The sequence below is a fragment of the Marmota marmota genome, unplaced genomic scaffold, assembly GCF_001458135.2.
Source record: "Marmota marmota marmota unplaced genomic scaffold, marMar, whole genome shotgun sequence".
NCBI classification, from domain to species: Eukaryota; Metazoa; Chordata; class Mammalia; order Rodentia; family Sciuridae; genus Marmota; species Marmota marmota.
The window spans coordinates 5,876,039-5,895,860 of record NW_026000205.1 but is presented as its reverse complement, the minus strand read 5'-3'; the positions used below and the strand labels follow the sequence as shown (position 1 = coordinate 5,895,860).

General features: G+C 47.7%; 1 protein-coding gene across 1 annotated transcript; it reads left to right on the top strand.

Moving 5' to 3' along the window:
- The first annotated feature begins 3,372 nt into the window (after nt 1-3,372).
- LOC107151618 lies at nt 3,373-15,545 on the top strand. Its single transcript, XM_048790763.1, has 8 exons — nt 3,373-3,476; nt 3,754-3,894; nt 6,210-6,353; nt 8,615-8,755; nt 10,199-10,330; nt 12,030-12,194; nt 12,456-12,602; nt 14,649-15,545. The coding sequence occupies exons 3-8, from the start codon at nt 6,296-6,298 to the stop codon at nt 14,873-14,875; spliced, it is 870 nt and encodes a 289-aa protein (XP_048646720.1). The 5' UTR covers nt 3,373-3,476; nt 3,754-3,894; nt 6,210-6,295; the 3' UTR covers nt 14,876-15,545.
- Nucleotides 15,546-19,822: the final 4,277 nt, after the last annotated feature.

Sequence of the window (19,822 nt, the reverse complement as noted above, 5' to 3'; positions counted from 1 at the left end):
TTTCCGTGTCTGCGGCCTCCACTTTTTATGGCCATGCAGGACAGAGGCTCGGGGCAGCAGAAGGTGTGAGGTGCAAATCCAATGACATTTGGTTGAGCTCTTGCTAAGTAGCCATCCCCTTGAGAGGCTGAGGCAGGAGGATCACAAGTTTAAGGCCAGCCCTAAGCAACTTAGTGAGACTCTGTCTCAAAATAAAAAGCAAAAAGTTCTGAGGATGTGGCTCAGTGGTAAAGTGCCTCTGAGTTCAATCTCCAATGCAAAAAAAAAAGGCTCAACCAGTCAAAAGAGGTCAAATATTATTCAAATTTATTATATATGACAGCAGAATGCATTTCAATTCACAGTACAATAGAGCACAATTTTTCAGTCTCTGGTTGTACACAAAGTAGTACACACTTTTCGAGTCTTCATACATGTACTTGGGGTAATGATGTCAATCTCATTCCACCATCTTTAGGGTTTCAGTTTAAAAAAAAAGTCTAGAGATCTGTTACACAATAATGTAAGTATAGTTAACCATTGAACAGTATACTTAAAATGGTTAAGAAAGCAGATTTCATATGATTTTTAACCACAATTTTGTAATTTAAAACAATGGCTTAGCTGGGTGTGGTGGTGCATGCCTGTAATCCCAGCTGCTCGGGAGGCTGAGGTGGGAGGATCACGAGTTCCAAACCAGCCTCAATAACTTAGCGAGACCCTGTCTCTAAATAAAGTATTAAAAAAGGGCTGGGGATATGGCTCGGTGGTTAAGCACCCCTGAGTTCAATCCCCAGTACAAAAAAACAACAATAAAAAAACCCAAAACCAAAACAAAAACACCACCAACTTAAATAAAATAATGCTTTGTTATTTCTCATGATTCGACCATCTTGGGCTCAAATGGGCAGGTCTTCCACTCCAGGGGATGAAAGCTGAGGTCACTTATATGGTGGATTCAGCTGGAACTTGACCAGTACTGGAGGCCCCTCATCCCCCAGGGCCTCTGTCTGTGGGGGCTCTTGGCAGCTGCACCTCAGCCTCAGCTTCCTGAGAAGAAAACAGGGGACTCCAGGCTTCTTGGGAGACAGGCCCAGGCCTGGCACAGCCTGTTGACCAGAGCAAGTCGCAGATTGAAAGGGTGAGGAAGCAGAGAGAGCTTAAGATGATTCTTGGCTGGGTTTTTACTTTACTCATACCTAAATGACTTCCTTTTAAATGTTTCCGATCTCTAAGGAAGCATTCAAAATTAATCAGATGGCGGTGAACCTGGAAGGCAGAGTTGTACTCTTTTGCAGAATACCACAACATCTTGAGCCCGAAATAACAGGATCACTTTTGTAATCAATTTTGAAATTCAAGATCCCTAAGAAAGGGCTCTCATCTGTTGTCATTGCTGTGTCTCCAGGGCCTAGAAGAGTGCTTGGTACACAGTTGGTGCTCAAGAAGTGTTTGTGGAATGAATGAAAGAAACTTTAGGATCCAACTGGAAGGTTTTTTTTTAGAAGAAATGAGCAGAATTGGGCTGCTGTTAGTGGCTCCCTAGAATAAATCTTTGGGGATTGGAAGGAGGCATCTGAGACTAGACTGGTCCCATTTTGGCAGAAAGTGATCTGGATTGTTCCTCTAGGGCAGTGAGGGTGGGACGTGAAGACACATAGAGGGGGGAGATAGAATAGAGGGCTGGTGGGGGAAGGAGGGCTGGGAGGAGGGTTCCCTCATCTTCATCCCACTCTGAATATACCTACTTCCACCAGAGGCAGAGCCCAAGGCCCAGCCCAACGCAGTGAAGTGTCCTTACTGTTCCGGGGAAAATTTCACCTCATGTGACTCCATTTCGATCATGAACTGCACCGGGAACCAGACTGTGTGCGTCACTCTCAACGGGACATGGAACAGAGGTAAGGGCTCCCTTTGGGAGGTCATTTGCCTGGCAGACTCCCCTCCTACCTGCACAAATAAGTGTTGAGGTTCATTTGCATACATGTTTGCATTATTTCTTGTTATTGAAGAAAACACCTGCAAACTCTGAGGCTTCACCTGACCATCTTTTATGCTTTCTATGGATTGGGAATTCAGGAAGAGCTCAGCTGGACAGTTCTGGGTCTCTCATGTGTTTAGACTCAGAAGGTGGCTAGAGCTGGAATCAAGAGCAGGGCCAACCTGGGCACAGTGGTGCATACCTTTAATTCCAGCAGCACAGGAGGCTGAGACAGGAGGATCCCAAATTCAAAGCCAGCCTCAGCAAAAGTAAGGCATTAAGCAACTCAGTGAGACCCTGTCTCTGAATAAAATACAAAAAAAGGGCTGGGGATGTGGCTCAGTAGCTGAGTACCCGAGTTCAATCCCTGGTACCTCCACACCCCTGATAAAAGAGCAGGGCCAAGAGCAGCAGGGCGCTGGCTGAACATCTCTCACACACAGAGTCCCTGGGCCTTTCCATGTGATCTGTCCACATTGGTTAGCTTGAGCTTCCCTCACATCATGGCTGTCTGAGGGTCCTTGATGTGGTAGGTTGAAGACTTCATTCAGCAAATGAGGTGGCAGCCTCCAGAACTTTTATGACCTAGCCTTGGAAGTCACATAAAGTTACTTCTACCATAGTTTATTGATTGAAATGGTCACGAAATTTCATCTAGTTTCGTGGTGGGAGGTGTAGATAAGCACAGATGCCACCGGTTAATGTGTCAGAGAATTTGAAGATGCATCTTATTTTATTTTTGAAGTACTGAGGATTGAGCTCAGGGGCACTCTGCCACCAAACTACACCCCCAGTCCTTTTTTATTTTTATTTCAAGACAGGATCTCACTAAGTTGCCAAGGCTGGCCTCAAGCTTGTGATCATCCTGCTTTAGCCTCCGAAGTTGCTGGGATTTTACAGGCATCCACCATTGCACCAGCTGAAGATGCATTTTAAAATTACTAATGTAGGTTTGCAAAACGTTGAGGCAGNTTTCTTTCTTTCTTTCTTTCTTTCTTTCTTTCTTTCTTTCTTTCTTTCTTTCTTTCTTTCTTTCTTTCTTTCTTTCTTTCTTTCGTCTTTCTTGTACTGGAATTGAACCCAGGGGCATTTATCACTGAGGGCCATCCCCAGTCCTTTTTATTTTTCGTTTTTGAGACAGGGTCTCACTAAGTGGCTTAGGGCCTCGCTAAATGCTGAGGCTGGCCTCAAACTTGTGATCCTTCTGCCTCAGCCTCCCTAGTATCTAGGATTACAGAGTGTACCACTGTTCCTGGAGGAAAATGTTCTTTATCTTTTCTCAACAGCCCTCCAGCCATGGCAACCCCCAATCGTATTCCTGAATCCTGGTGTGTGTGTGTGTGTGAGTGTGTGTGTGTGTTTCTTTCTCCTCTCTCCTAAACCACAGGGTTTGATGACTCCTCTCTCCCCACAGGGGCTTCCAAGACGTGTCCAGCCTGCTCTTCGCTGCGAAATTGCACGGATATTGCTTGTCCTTCTGCCCAGGACTCCTGCTTGTTTAGCCAGATACATCTGGGTGGGGGACTGGCTGGGGTGGGCGGAGAGGGTGGACAAAGGAAATGGACAGGGGTGGGAGGGGACAGGCACGGAGGAGCAGCTGGGGACACCTGGGGCTTGTGCACTTGGTCTCATAGCTCAGCGGGCCGCTGCTGGAGTGGGTGTCGGGGTGGGGTGGACTAATGCCATGGGGAGGCCCGACATTGGCCTCCGGGAAGGGCTTCAGGGGAACGGAGGCCCCAGGAGGGCTCGGGAAGGGAGGCCTTTATTCTCCCCTCCTTGGCCTCTGTCCTTAGAAAATGGCACCGTCCTTGAGAGCGGGTCCTGTGTAGCCCCTGGGAGATGCCAAGAAGGTGTCTATGCCCTGACCTACGGTCCCCACTCGGGCCTCTGGATCAGCACCTCGTGCTGTGAAAACTGCAGCTCTCCCCAAAAAGGTTTGTTGGCGGCGGGACCTGGGGGCCACACACCAGCCAGGGTGTCATGGGGACTTGGCCAGGAGTTTCCTGCCCTGGAGCTTTCTGTCTGGTGGATGGGAGCAAGAAGAAGCACCTCAACTTTCTCATCTAGAAAATGGGTACAAAATAAATTTTGTAGGGAGGGATCCCCTTGTTTGGCCCTCAGTGGGCAGTCTGTATGTTGTAGTTACGCTTCTTGAATTATTGGGGGACTGGGGAGAAGCCCAGAACTCTCTTCTCTCCTGAGCCTCTTCTCAGGAATCTCCCTGAAGGCTGGTGCAGCAGAATGAGAAGGTTATGGGGTGACATACGGGTCCAGGGTAAGACCAGCCACCTGCCTCGGGCACCAGACTTAAGGCAGAGCTCACCCTGCACTTGCCCACCCCTGACACTGAGCGTCCACTCAAATTTTGTGTCCCTGACATCACAGTAGTCCCAGCGCTGCGTGGTAATCAAGATAATTTTTTGTTGCTTGGTTATTTCTTTAAAGAAAGAATTTGTGTTTGGAAGAGGAACAATGGGAAGCACTCAGGGCTACCCGGCGTCCTTCCAAGCAGCCGAGGGGACCCGCTTTCTATGTCGGGCACTTTAACAGAAAAACCATGAGGTCCAAGCTGAGAAGTGGGCCTACTGATCAGGATATAAAAGATCAGTTAGGATTATAACCATATTTAAAAATCCTGTGTGTGATGGTAGATTAAAAGGACCACACCTGGTAATTTTTTTTTTTTTGGTGGTACCAGGGATTGAACCCAAGGGGCTTAACCACTGAGCAACACCCCCACCCCTTTCTATATTTTATTTATAAAAATATTGTCCAATAGAAATGTAACATGAGCCATCTCTGTAATTAAAACTTCTCTAGTAGCTGCATTAAAAATTTTTTTGGGTGGCACATGCCTGTAATCCCAGTGACTCTAGGGAAGCAGGAGCATTGCAAGTTCAAGGCTAGCCTCAGCAACTTAGCAAAACCCTGTGTCAAAATAAAAAATAAAAATAAAAAGGACTAGTGACTAACTCAGTGGTAAAGTGCCCCTGGATTCAACCCCCAGAACCCACACCCGGAATAAATAAACCAACAAATAAAAATAGAAACAGCTCTATAATAATGTTTTCTTAAGTCAACTTATTCAAGATGGGCCTCTATTAAGATGATTTTTAACTTTTTTTGTAGATGAACAGAATGCCTTTATTTTATCTGTCTATTTATATGTGGTGCTGAGGATCGAACCCAGGGCCTCACGCATGCTAGGCAAGCGCTCTACCGCTGAGCTACAGCCCCAGCCCTTTTTTTTTTTTTTTGAGAAAAAGCAAAAAGAAGTTTTATTGATTTGCTAGCAAATGAGAAGGCAGCAGACTCATGTGTCAGGGGAGCAGAAGGCTTTTAAATGAGATACAAAGGCTAAGTTCCAGATGTGCATATCAGCAGTCATAATTCATAACCAAATTGTAGCCTGGAGAGATAGCTATTTCTTAGACTGCTGGTACCAGCTCCCGAGTCTGGATTTCTTCATTCCTGTGGTCAGTGAGCCAAAGGAAGGACAGGTAACTTGGCCTAGGATTGGGGGAATGATTTCAGAGGTCTCCATCCATAGAAGGCTGGCTCCATTCCTTGGGGCTCGGGATGAGGAAGACATCATGATGGAGAGTTTGGCAGAGGGAAGCAGCTCACATGATGATCAGGAAGCAGAGAGAGCTTAAGATGATTCTTGGCTGGGTTTTTACTTTACTCATACCTAAATGACTTCCTTTTAAATGTTTCCGATCTCTAAGGAAGCATTCAAAATTAATCAGATGGCGGTGAACCTGGAAGGCAGAGTTGTACTCTTTTGCAGAATACCACAACATCTTGAGCCCGAAATAACAGGATCACTTTTGTAATCAATTTTGAAATTCAAGATCCCTAAGAAAGGGCTCTCATCTGTTGTCATTGCTGTGTCTCCAGGGCCTAGAAGAGTGCTTGGTACACAGTTGGTGCTCAAGAAGTGTTTGTGGAATGAATGAAAGAAACTTTAGGATCCAACTGGAAGGTTTTTTTTTAGAAGAAATGAGCAGAATTGGGCTGCTGTTAGTGGCTCCCTAGAATAAATCTTTGGGGATTGGAAGGAGGCATCTGAGACTAGACTGGTCCCATTTTGGCAGAAAGTGATCTGGATTGTTCCTCTAGGGCAGTGAGGGTGGGACGTGAAGACACATAGAGGGGGGAGATAGAATAGAGGGCTGGTGGGGGAAGGAGGGCTGGGAGGAGGGTTCCCTCATCTTCATCCCACTCTGAATATACCTACTTCCACCAGAGGCAGAGCCCAAGGCCCAGCCCAACGCAGTGAAGTGTCCTTACTGTTCCGGGGAAAATTTCACCTCATGTGACTCCATTTCGATCATGAACTGCACCGGGAACCAGACTGTGTGCGTCACTCTCAACGGGACATGGAACAGAGGTAAGGGCTCCCTTTGGGAGGTCATTTGCCTGGCAGACTCCCCTCCTACCTGCACAAATAAGTGTTGAGGTTCATTTGCATACATGTTTGCATTATTTCTTGTTATTGAAGAAAACACCTGCAAACTCTGAGGCTTCACCTGACCATCTTTTATGCTTTCTATGGATTGGGAATTCAGGAAGAGCTCAGCTGGACAGTTCTGGGTCTCTCATGTGTTTAGACTCAGAAGGTGGCTAGAGCTGGAATCAAGAGCAGGGCCAACCTGGGCACAGTGGTGCATACCTTTAATTCCAGCAGCACAGGAGGCTGAGACAGGAGGATCCCAAATTCAAAGCCAGCCTCAGCAAAAGTAAGGCATTAAGCAACTCAGTGAGACCCTGTCTCTGAATAAAATACAAAAAAAGGGCTGGGGATGTGGCTCAGTAGCTGAGTACCCGAGTTCAATCCCTGGTACCTCCACACCCCTGATAAAAGAGCAGGGCCAAGAGCAGCAGGGCGCTGGCTGAACATCTCTCACACACAGAGTCCCTGGGCCTTTCCATGTGATCTGTCCACATTGGTTAGCTTGAGCTTCCCTCACATCATGGCTGTCTGAGGGTCCTTGATGTGGTAGGTTGAAGACTTCATTCAGCAAATGAGGTGGCAGCCTCCAGAACTTTTATGACCTAGCCTTGGAAGTCACATAAAGTTACTTCTACCATAGTTTATTGATTGAAATGGTCACGAAATTTCATCTAGTTTCGTGGTGGGAGGTGTAGATAAGCACAGATGCCACCGGTTAATGTGTCAGAGAATTTGAAGATGCATCTTATTTTATTTTTGAAGTACTGAGGATTGAGCTCAGGGGCACTCTGCCACCAAACTACACCCCCAGTCCTTTTTTATTTTTATTTCAAGACAGGATCTCACTAAGTTGCCAAGGCTGGCCTCAAGCTTGTGATCATCCTGCTTTAGCCTCCGAAGTTGCTGGGATTTTACAGGCATCCACCATTGCACCAGCTGAAGATGCATTTTAAAATTACTAATGTAGGTTTGCAAAACGTTGAGGCAGAGGCTTTTTCATCAAAAGCCTTAGGATAGAACCATCCTGCTCAGAACATAGACTAACTCTGAAGCCAATAAAGGGACAGAGAGAAGTGGCCTAGACTTCTGCCGCTGGCGGTAAGGTAGACTAGATATCCAAAGTGTCTCCCTGCTCTAAACAGTGGCACGCTGGGAAGGAGTTGGGGAGAGGGACCCACTCTGGCAGGGAGGAATATTTTATCACTGACATTGTTTAAAATTGTTGGTGCATGGTGATAATAAAAAGCAGATTTACTTTTAGTTGGTTTTTTTTAATGCTCTACAGACATACACTCCCTTATAGCCTGCTCCCAATGACAGGCTGCTCCCACTAGCCACCCTTGCCTCTTAGTATGTCACCATTTACAGATAAGCTAGATCTTGTACAAAAAATATGTATTTTTCATGCCATTTGGAGTTTCAGGAAGCTAGGGAAATTTCCAAGGGTCCCTAAACAAAACAAAAATGTGAGCAGAAGTCAGAATGAGAGCAGTGAGAGAATGTGAAAGTCACCATGGCCCTGAGAACAGATGCTGATAATGGCCCGCTGTGGGTAAATAGGTCTTAGCACAGCAGATTGGTCAGGGAGCTGACCCTTGTGTTCCCACATAAGATAGGACCTTCGAAAGAGGCTGAAAAGACCACAGGTTGGTAACATCACCTGGTCTGTATAGAAACAAAGGCAAAGCCTCCCAGAGGAAAACCTCCAAGGATTCCCATAGATCAACATCAACCAAACGTGAGCTCACCATCAGAGCTCCTGAAACACAAGGAAGTAAGTCACCATGAGGAATAGCAGAAACAACAAATCACAGATGTGGACCCACGAGGAGCTCAGCTATCATAATTATCAGCGCAGAACGTAATACACCTCTGTGTGAGAGACCTGAAGGCATGAGTTTGAATCACAAAAAAGAGCAGCAAGAAGAGGCTGTAAAAAAAAAATGGCAAAGTGGGGCTGGGGCTGTAGCTTAGTGGCAGAGCGCTTGCCTAGCACAGGGTTTGATCCCTAGCACCACATAAAAACAAATAAATAAAATAAAATATTTTTTAAAATGGCAACATAGATTTGAATATGAATCATACAGAACTACTGAGAGGCTGCCAAGAGATGGGAACTTGCTGACAGAAAGAGACACACATGAGGTGGAGTCTTTGACTCTTGAGTCTCGCCCCTCAACTTCCCCTTATTTCTGCAGGAGGTCCCCAAATCCTGAAAGGCTGTGCTACACCAGAGATCTGCCACCTGAAAGTGAATGACACTCTGGGCCCGGAGGAGGCTGGATTTCATCTCACCACAAAGCCTGATTGCAGTTCCCTGGCTCCTCCCACACAACCAGGTGCTTTGAGCCCTGCCTTCCAGGAACCCCACCCTGTCAGTCCTCCCCAAGCCCCACATTCTCTTCCCAACCCTAAATGTTCATTCCCTCAGGGTACAATGTCCCCTACTCTAATGCTCCCAAGGAGTACAGTTATCCATATGCACACACAAACAGCACCCCACACACCCAGAAGCAGAAATCCATGGGTACATCCACAGACACGCACAATTCTACCTCAGCACCCACCACACATCGAAAGAGGTGCATGAACTTCAACGTGAACATCCTGTGACGTGTAGAGATCTGAACTCCGTTTAAGGAACAAATATGATGTTCTTTTTATTTCTTCACTTCCTTGTTTGTGAAAGAAGACAGATTTGTCAATCGTCTTCTTTTGGATTACCAAAGAACATTCACAATCATTTTCTGTCTTCCGGAAAAGAGAGATGCTAATTGGAATAGTATTTACTGGGGTGACAGTATATGAAGCGATTCGTTTGAACAGCATCATGGACTTTTTAGAGGTCCATAATGAAAGGCACATTCCCCTGGACAGAGCAGCGTTCTCTCGGTTCTAGGGACGTAGAAGATGCCTTTGTTGGCAACTGCGCAGCCAGGATCGTTCTGCGAGGCAGAGAAAGATCTGCTCCCTTACCCTGCAAGCAGAGCAGGAGCATCCTCACCTCAGCTTCCTCAAATTCCCAGCTCCCAACAGTTTCACTTTCCCAAACTAAGCAGTGGATCAAATGAATTATCACAATGAAGGGGGGAAAAAGGCAGACTTGGGAGCTTCAAATTTACAACACACAAAGAAAAAGGGTCAAAAATGATTGCCAGCTACAGGAACTTGGGTCATGTAAATTTTGCCTACATGATCTCTAGGTATAGAGACAAAACACACCCATGCATGGACATGTGGATCCTCAGATCCATGTTCAGGGACCGGGAAAGACAGGTACAAACATACACAAGCATACACAGAAGTACCCACTGTCCGCAGGCACACTGACGCACACTACTGACATCTGTGAACACTCACAGCTGTACCCTGACACATCCGAGTACCCCAAACCTCACTGGAAACAGACACAGCCGGACCCAGCAGCACTCATAGACCCACAAAACCAGCCTTAAACACACACATAGACACATAGATCCACTCATACCCATATGCACACAGACACTTGTGCGGGGGCAGGGGGCACAGGGGCACACACAACACCATCGCCCCAGCCCCCAACCAGTTTCAGACACACACAGACAATTCAACACAGGCATGTACAGCCAGATGTGCACCCAGGAAACAGCCCCCACGAACAGCATCACAGCAAATGTGCACACACAAAAGCACTTTTGCACTCTAAGGGCACATACAGATGTGCCCAGAAATTTTTGCAAGTACACATGTACAAGCTCGCTCTCACATGCACACACACACAAAGATTTTCTTTCTCTCCTCAGGTCCCCATGCAAATGTGACCCATACCAAGGCAAAGGCCACCATCTGTTTCACCTGCTCAGACCTCTACCATTGCAACCCTGTCTCCTGCCCGGAGGACAGGAACTATTGCCTTCAGACGGCAGGAATCACAGGTGAGTGCCAACGGGAGCAGAAACAGGCCCTGAGGCACAGCAAGACTTCTTGCCTTTCCGTGTCTGCGGCCTCCACTTTTTATGGCCATGCAGGACAGAGGCTCGGGGCAGCAGAAGGTGTGAGGTGCAAATCCAATGACATTTGGTTGAGCTCTTGCTAAGTAGCCATCCCCTTGAGAGGCTGAGGCAGGAGGATCACAAGTTTAAGGCCAGCCCTAAGCAACTTAGTGAGACTCTGTCTCAAAATAAAAAGCAAAAAGTTCTGAGGATGTGGCTCAGTGGTAAAGTGCCTCTGAGTTCAATCTCCAATGCAAAAAAAAAAGGCTCAACCAGTCAAAAGAGGTCAAATATTATTCAAATTTATTATATATGACAGCAGAATGCATTTCAATTCACAGTACAATAGAGCACAATTTTTCAGTCTCTGGTTGTACACAAAGTAGTACACACTTTTCGAGTCTTCATACATGTACTTGGGGTAATGATGTCAATCTCATTCCACCATCTTTAGGGTTTCAGTTTAAAAAAAAAGTCTAGAGATCTGTTACACAATAATGTAAGTATAGTTAACCATTGAACAGTATACTTAAAATGGTTAAGAAAGCAGATTTCATATGATTTTTAACCACAATTTTGTAATTTAAAACAATGGCTTAGCTGGGTGTGGTGGTGCATGCCTGTAATCCCAGCTGCTCGGGAGGCTGAGGTGGGAGGATCACGAGTTCCAAACCAGCCTCAATAACTTAGCGAGACCCTGTCTCTAAATAAAGTATTAAAAAAGGGCTGGGGGATATGGCTCGGTGGTTAAGCACCCCTGAGTTCAATCCCCAGTACAAAAAAACAACAATAAAAAAACCCAAAACCAAAACAAAAACAACACCAACTTAAATAAAATAATGCTTTGTTATTTCTCATGATTCGACCATCTTGGGCTCAAATGGGCAGGTCTTCCACTCCAGGGGATGAAAGCTGAGGTCACTTATATGGTGGATTCAGCTGGAACTTGACCAGTACTGGAGGCCCCTCATCCCCCAGGGCCTCTGTCTGTGGGGGCTCTTGGCAGCTGCACCTCAGCCTCAGCTTCCTGAGAAGAAAACAGGGGACTCCAGGCTTCTTGGGAGACAGGCCCAGGCCTGGCACAGCCTGTTGACCAGAGCAAGTCGCAGATTGAAAGGGTGAGGAAGCAGATCCTCCTCTGGCTGAGGGAGGAGATTCGGTGGTGGCCATCTTGGTATCTACAATGTTCTGGGCAGCGAGCCCCCTGAGAGCCCTGTCCCTCTGCTCCAATAAAGGGGGGAAAACTGGTCTTTCCTGTAAATGGGAAGAGGAATTGAACTTGCAGCCAGCTCTCTGCGGTCTTCCAGCAGCATGAACAGTGTACAGGCCCCGGTACTGGGCACTTCCGGAATCCCAGCGAACTGAGTACCAATCTGAGTACCAAGCCCGTGAGGTGCCCACAGGCAGATGGGGGAGACTCACAGAGGCCCCCTGTTGATTGGGACCCTTAGGGAGAAGGCGGAGTGTCAAGGAAGGTTTTCTGAGATGTGTCTTCAGGAGCAATGACCACACTGGATGTATTGTGGGGGCTCAGGCAGGGTGAATGACAATGGTGTGACATTCAAAGGGACTTGGGGGAATTCCATTAGGGGGTGGCTGGTGGCTACCTTTACTCATGAGTCTGCCCTCCGCCTCTCTCCAGCGTTTGGGGAAGGAGACTCAGTGGCCTGGAGAAATGGTTCCTGTGTGGCCTCCAAGGATTGTAAATGGGACAGATCCGTCTCTGCCTTGACCTACGGTGCTCGCTTGGGCTTCTGGGTCAACACCACCTGTTGCCGAGGCAACTGCCAGAAGCCCACTCCTCTCGGTACGCTGCCACCAGAAAGCAGTCAGATAGGCGGCCAAGGAAGTGGTGGGTGACTTTGGAGGGGGACTTGGCCTCCATTGAGGAAGGTAGGTGGGCAAGAACATCAACCCCCATCCCCCAACAGGTTCCCTAAGTCACCTGACCCCAGCTCAGCGGGAATCTCATTAAGGTCATTCCCCTGTGGTAGAGTGTATTGAGTGCACCAGGGCCCTGGGAGGCTCTGAGAGTTCTCTTGGCTGACCGTCTACTTCCCCTATACAGCAGCTCTGCCGGCCTCCCGCCCCTTGAACAAGTTCCTGTGCCCTACATGTGCAGGGGGCCACCAGGGACCCTGCAATTCGTCCCTCTACATGCAGTGTCCAAGTTGGATGACCGAGTGTGTCCAGCTGAACCTGATATCTGAAGGAGGTAATGAGATGTGCGTGTGTGTGTGTGTGTGTGTGTGTGCATGTTCACACACAGGTGAGTTGAGCATGCTGGTTTTCGATGAAGACAGGCCAGCATTTGGGTTTTCTCACCTCCACCATTTACTGTGTGGCCTGTGGCAAGCAACTTCAACTTTACCAGCTTCCGTTTCTCTTCCAGTCAATGGAGATGGTAGCTGCACACTTTCCCCCTGAGGGTTCATAAGATCTGAGTGAGCTGTTGAGGGAAGCAATAGAGTAGATAGCACAAGAGCAGGATTCTGGGGCCCAGGCCACCTGGGTTCAAATCCTTGATCCACCACTTTCAAGCTGGGTGATCTTAGGCAGGTGGTTTAGCCTCTCTGTGCTTCCATTTTCCCGTTCAAAAAAGGAGGCAATAAAAGTCTCTAAGACATAATACTGTTGCAAAGAAAATCAGATAATCCGTTAAACTCCTACAGGAGTGCTATCCAAAAGCTATATAATGTGAGTCACATGTATAATTTAAAATTTTCTAGTAGCCTCATTAAACAATTAAAAAGTAGCAGGGGAAATTAACTTAATAACATTTGGTTTAACCCAATGTATCCAGCTATTATCATTCCCACACGCAATCAATGTAAGAGATTGTGAGCGAAATATCTTGCATTCGATTTTTCTAAGTCTTTGAAATTGGGTGTTTATTTTACACTCACAACACATGTCAATTCAGACTGTCTACATCTCAGGTGTTCAATAGCCACATGTGGCTAGTGATTATCATATCGAACAGCGTCACTCTAGAATACAGGAAGTGCTGTAAATGGGGCTGCAGTAAACCTAGGGGATATCGCTGGGAAAACAGGAAGAAATGAACACGGGGGGTGCGTCTTAGAAGGGGTCATGACAGGCGTGTGTATGAGACTTGTGGGCCACACAGGCCTTCCCTCCATCATTGAGAAGTGTGTGTGTGTGTTTCTGGGGCGGGGTATCCATGGACGGGGTTGGCAGGTGCTTTTGTGTTATGTGTGGGGCATCGGGGGATGGGAGCCATATGTGATTGAGTATGTGTATGTGTGCATGTGTGTGCATGGGTGCACATGTGGGGGTGAGTGTGCAAGAGAATGGGTTTGGAACAGTGATTCACAAATGGCCCTGTGAATGTACATACTAGTTCATCCAAAATGAGACAAATAGGGACCACACTGAGGCTTATGGTTCTTTTTAACTTTTTGGGGGGATTGAACCCAGGGTCACTTAACACTGAGCCACACCCCAGCCCTTTCTATTTTTTAGTTTGAGGCAGTGTCTCCCTAAGTTGCTGAGACTGGCCTCAAACTAGTGATCCTCCTGCCTCAGCCTCCTGAGCCACTGGGATTACAGGCATGCACCACCGCACCCAGCTCTTTTTAACATTTTTTTTTCTTTTTTTAGTTATGGAGAAGTTGGTCAAAGATAAATAAAAATGGGAATAGTTTAATAAATCCCCATTATACCTTTTACCCCACTCTGCTATTGCCACCTGATGGCCTCATATTATTTTGAAGCAAATTCAGATATTGTATCACTTTCTCTGTACAAATTTCAATCTCTCTCTATATATATAAAAGATAAGGACTTTAAAATAAACTGTAGTTGTGAGGGTTTTTTAATTGGAACAATGAGACCCTTTTACCTGCACACCCCCCATCAAGTCCTCCATAAACTGGTCATTTGCATATTTATACTTATACATATATCTAGCACTTCAACACCTCTGAAGAATCATAGGAAAAAATTGCAAATGTGTGAAATCAAGCAGCATTCGGGGTCGCGGTGTTTGTGAGTATTGAACCTTAAGGGAAAGCATAGCTACAAGGTAAAAAGGATAGTTAAGAGGGGCAGCCCTGACCAGCCCCAGGTCAAGGGACCAAAGGAGCCCGGTAGGTCTCACCAAGGACAAGGACTCGAAGGCCCCATAGACACCCATCTGGTGCCAGCTGGGCGTGTGCAAGGTGTGTGTGCAGGTGTGACCCTCCGCCTGTGCGTGCGCGTGGCCCCACCACGTCTCTCCTAACACCTGTCTCCACAGGCGGCCGAAACCTGAGCTTGCGTGGCTGTGGCTCCCGAAACCTGTGCAGCGCCCGGGGGGTGACAGAGAGAGTGGCTCTGCAGGGCCTGCGGCTGGCCCGCCCGCCGTACTGCAGCTCGGGCCGCCGCGCTGTCCTGGAGTCCCAGTGCTTCTTGGGCGCCGCCGCTGGACTCCGCCTTGCCCTGCCCGTGCTGGTGGTGGCCCTGGGGACCTCGGTGCTGGCCTGAGGAGTCAGGCCTGGACCCCCATTCTCCTCCTGCCTACTCGTTCTGCATCTCACTGGATGAGGCCCTGGATCCCCTCTTTGGGACACTTCTGGGGCCTGGAAGCTTCTACTGAGAAAGTCAGGGACCAGGGACAGGTTCCTGTCCTAGGCCAAGTGCTTCCCCTAGGGAAGTCCTCTTTCCTGGTCCCAGGAACCCCTAAAAGGCCATCCAGCTGCCTCCGAGGCCAGGCCTCTGCTGGACTAGGGCCAGACCTCCTTGGCAGACAAGGGTCTTCCTGGGGACAACCTCCCCTCCCCCTCCAGACTAGGGTGGTTCTTCCCCTGACTACAAAGGCCACCTTCTCTTTGAGACCATGGAGCCCCAAAGACTAGGCCGCTTTCTTCAACTGAGGGATCCTGGACACCAAGCCACTCCCTCAACTGGGTCCGCATCTGTCTGTGTTCTCCAACATGAAGGAGCAAATCCTTCTTCTGCCTCCCTCTGAAAGGTCTAGCAAAGCCCCGTGCAGCCAAGGTGGGCCTTGAGGACCCCAGACACCCACTTCCCAAGGCTTTTGGAGCAACCCGTTTCTTTCCTCTGGGCCAGGATGGGCAGGAGGCTTCGGTGACAGTCCCCTGCGGCCTGGGCTCAACCTCCCAGCTGTGACCGAATCTGAATGAATCGCATCCCGCAACGCCAAGCTGTCTGGTTTCCTTTTTCTGAAGTAGCAGCCTCAAATAGGACCCTGATAGGGTGGACTTCCTCCCCTGGGGCCTGAGGAGGTCAAGCCCGTCTTCACCAGGGGTTCTGAGACCTGGGGTGGGGGCTGCTAGAGACGGCAGTGTCTGGGGCCAGGGGGGCGTAGAATAAATGCTCAGTCTGGGGGCAGCATCATTTTAGAGCCAGCCATGAAGTCAAAGGACGGAGCAGAGGGGTAAAAATGGGGAACTCACAGTGGGCAGGATGCCGGGAACCTTCTGCTTTCCACTGAAAGTAACAGAAAATCCGACCCGAGGAACTGAAACCATCCATCATTCATCTAACAAATGTTTATTGATCACATACTGCATGTCAAGCACAGTTCTAGACACCAGGGGTACAGAAGAAATTCCCTCCTCTCATGAAGGCTGGTTATAGTGGAGGAGACAGATAACAACCCAAATCCCATAATATGCCAGAGAAGAGAGAGCTGTTGGCAGGAGGAAGGAGAGCTTGGCCAACGATGAGATTTTACATAGGTGGGTTAAGAGATGAGATTTGAATAAAGGCCTGAAGGGGGTGAGGGAGAGGTGGTGCAGCTGTCTGAGTACCCATGAGGGGGCTTGGCAAGCAGAGGGAAATGGAAATGCAAAGGCCCTGGGGCAGGCACGGTAAGATAGGTAATATTGTGCAACAGGACCCAAAGAACAGAGGGGTGGGAGTATTCGGGTATCTTTGATTCAGCCCAAGGAGTCATTGAGAACCTTTCTTTTTGCATCTTGGTGGCCAGAGCCACATTCGTACAACCAATATCCAAAGCGGAAAGGGTTGGCTTCCCATTCTGGTCTTCTGCAAAACCCTAGGAGACTTTCCCCGCATGCCTCATTGGCCAGCCAGTCTCTGGAAAGTAAAGGACTTATCCTGAGTGACTTCCCCTAATCAGGATTCAGTCCCTGGAGTTGAAAAATGTCCCAGCCTCTCCTAAGGATCAAGGCTGATCCAGAGTCTGAATAAGTTGCGGTTCTATTAGCAAGGAAGGAGCGGGAGAGAGCTGCAGGGACCAGCAGAAAGAGAAACCACCCACATTTTTTCTTCCCTCCTCCACCTCCTTCTTCTTCCTCCTTTTCCTCCTCCTTCTCCCCCGCCCCTACCGGGGATTGAACCCTGCGGCACCCAACCACTGAGCCATATGCCCAGCCCTTTTTAATATTTTATTTAAAACAGGGTCTTGCCGAGTTGCTTAGGGCCTCATTAAGTGGCTGAGGCTGGCTTTGAATTCAAGATCCTCCTGCCTCAGCCTCCCAAGTGCTGGGATGACAGGCACCAGCCATCACGCCAGCCTGGGTTTCTTGATAGAAGGAATTTAATAAGGGGAGTTGATTATACTGAGAGAAAAAGTGGTGGAGGGAGGAGGGCTAGAGAGCAAAAAGGGAGAAAGGAGAGGGTGTTCTGCTCACTGTGGCTGTGTAATAAGTGACCCCAAAACTTAGTAGCATGGAATTATGCAGGAAAGTGACTCAGGAGTTTTTGGATGTTTCTGCTCCATGAGGTCTGGAGCGTTAGCTGGGGTGGTTTGAGGGCAGGGGGCTCAAGCCATCTCCAGGCTCTTATATTCATCATTCTGTTGCCGGCTGTGGCTGAGAAGATGGCTGCAGCTGCAGCTGGAATCCCTGCACGTAGCTCTTTTGTATACTTAGACTTCCTTACGACATGGTGACATGGCTTGTGATAGGAGGGATTCTAACATAGCCAACCCTCCCCTCCAAGATTCCCATCGTAATCCCCTGGACTATGAATATAATGGAATGTAATAGAACATGATGGTATTATGTTACACGGCAAGGGGATTTTTCACGTCATTAAGTTTAGCAATTAGTTGAGTTTGAGTTCAGTAGAAAGGAAGTTATCTAGGTGGACTGCATCTATTCCTGCAAGCCCTTTCAAAGCAGAGTGTGTTCTCTTGGCTGTGGCCGAAGAGGAAGTTAGATGTGAAACATGCAAATGATTTGCTGTGGCATCGCTGGCCTGAAGTTGGAGGGGGTCCTGAGAATGGCCTCTAGGGGCTGAGAGCAACCCTCAGCCAAGCACCAGCAAGACGGTGGGGACCTCAGTCCTGTAAGTGCCAGTAACTGATTCTACTGAAAATCTAAAAGAGCTTGGAACAGAATCCCATTCCCAGAGAAGAACCAGCCTGGCCAACACCTTGATTTTGGCCTTGATAGATCCTAAGTAGAGAATCAATAAGTCCATTGGATTTTTTGTGTGTGTGTTTGTGCCAGGGATGGAATCCAGGGGCACTTTACTGCTGAACTACATTCCTAAGCCCTTTTAATTTCTTATTTTGAGAGAGGGTCTCACTAAATCATTCAGAGCCTTGCTAAATTGCTGAGGTTGGCCTCGAACTTGTGGTCCTCCTGCCTTAGCCTCCTGAGTCACTGGGATTACAGGTGTGAGTCACCATGCCTAGTATTGGACTACTTTTTAAAAAATATTTTTTAGTTGTTGACAGACCTTTATTTTATTTATTTATATGGGTTGCTGAGAATCAAACTTGGTGCCTCACACATGCCAGGCAAGTGCTCTATTACTGAGCCCCAGCCCCAGCCCCAGCCCCTGGACTACTTTTGATCTACAAAACTGAGATGATAAATGAGTGCTTTTGTTTTTAAATGTTTTTAATATTTATTTTTTAGTTATATTTGGACACAATACCCCTATTTTATTTATTTATTTTTATGAGTGGCTGAGGATCGAACCCAGGGCCTCGAATGTACTAGGTGAGCACTCCACCATTGAGCCACAAACCCAGCCCTTGTTTTTAAATTTTTTAATTGTAGTGAAATATATATAACACAACATTTGCCATCATAACTACATCTAAAAAGTATTCAGTTCAGTAGTGATACAAATATCTGCATTGTTCCGTTACCGATCTCCAGAACTTTCATCTTGCACAACGGAAATACTGTACCCATTAACAAAACCCCCCATTTCCCACCCCAGCCTTTGAATGTGACTTACTCTAGATCGCACATGTCGGTGGAATCATACAGGAGTTATTCTTTTGTGACTGGCTTATTTCATTTAGCCTAATGTCCTGAGCTTCATTTATCCTATAGCATGTGCCAAGATTTCCTTTCTTCTTAAGGCTGAGTTATGATCCATTAAATGGACACACCTCGGTTAGCTAATGCGGTTCACCTGTTGATGGACCGTGGGTTGCTTCCACCTCTTGGCTACTGTGAATAACGCTGCTCTGAACCCGGATATTCAGAGATCTCGTCAAGACCCTACTCTCAGTTCTTTGGGATGTATACCCAGAAGATGCATGTTGGGTCATGTGTGTTTAATTTGGGGGGGCAGGGGGACATCATACTGTTCTCCAGAAGAGCCAGCAACACAAGGGTTCCGATTTCTCCATATCCTTGACAACACTTGCCATTTTCTGATTTCTTGGCTACCTTGTCTGGAGTAGCCAGCCTGATGGGTGTGCACCTGTGGTAATGTTTTAGTCAGCATTAGATGCAATCGCTGCCTTTATGACCTAGCCTTGGAAGTCATGTAGCATCATTTCTGCCGTATCCTATTTGTCCGGGATCAAGGAAGGGGAGCGAAGAGTGGTAACGTCCTGAAAGAGAATGAAGGACCTAAAATATTGCTATGGTTACTTCTGTAAAGATGCAGTCTGCCGAGGAGGACCTGGAGATCAGCAACTGTGGGAAGTAGCTACGCCCCTAGGGCAGAGGAGCGCAACCAGCTTGTGCTGGGACCCCAGTGGTCGGCTGTGTGGCTAGGGTTGAGACCACAGAGGAGGCCCCTCAGCCGGTTCCACAGATGCTGACAGAAGCAGCGGTGTGGAAAGCACATCTCACCATTTTTTACCTTTGGAGGGGGAGTGTCTCCTCAGGTGTCATGAGAGCCTGGGAAATGCAGTTGTCTGACTTCTAGCCCCAGAATTACAGGGCAGAGAAGAGTCCCTTCCTCTTTCTCAGTCCCAACCTCCTTGTGTAAAATGGGAGTTGTGAACATTCCTGAAGAGGCAAATGACTACCGAGTGCCTAGTGGGTAATAAGCACTCAGTGTAAGGGAGTCATTAGAACATTACTTGCCTTAGCTCTTGGGCTGCCATATTGAAAGACCACAGACCGGGTGGCTTCGGCCAAGAAATCTATTTTCTCACAGCAAGTGGCTGGACTCATCTATTGCTATTGATTCATGATTGGAAGAAAGAATGAGATACCCATAGAGGGACCGTGAATGTGGGCACTA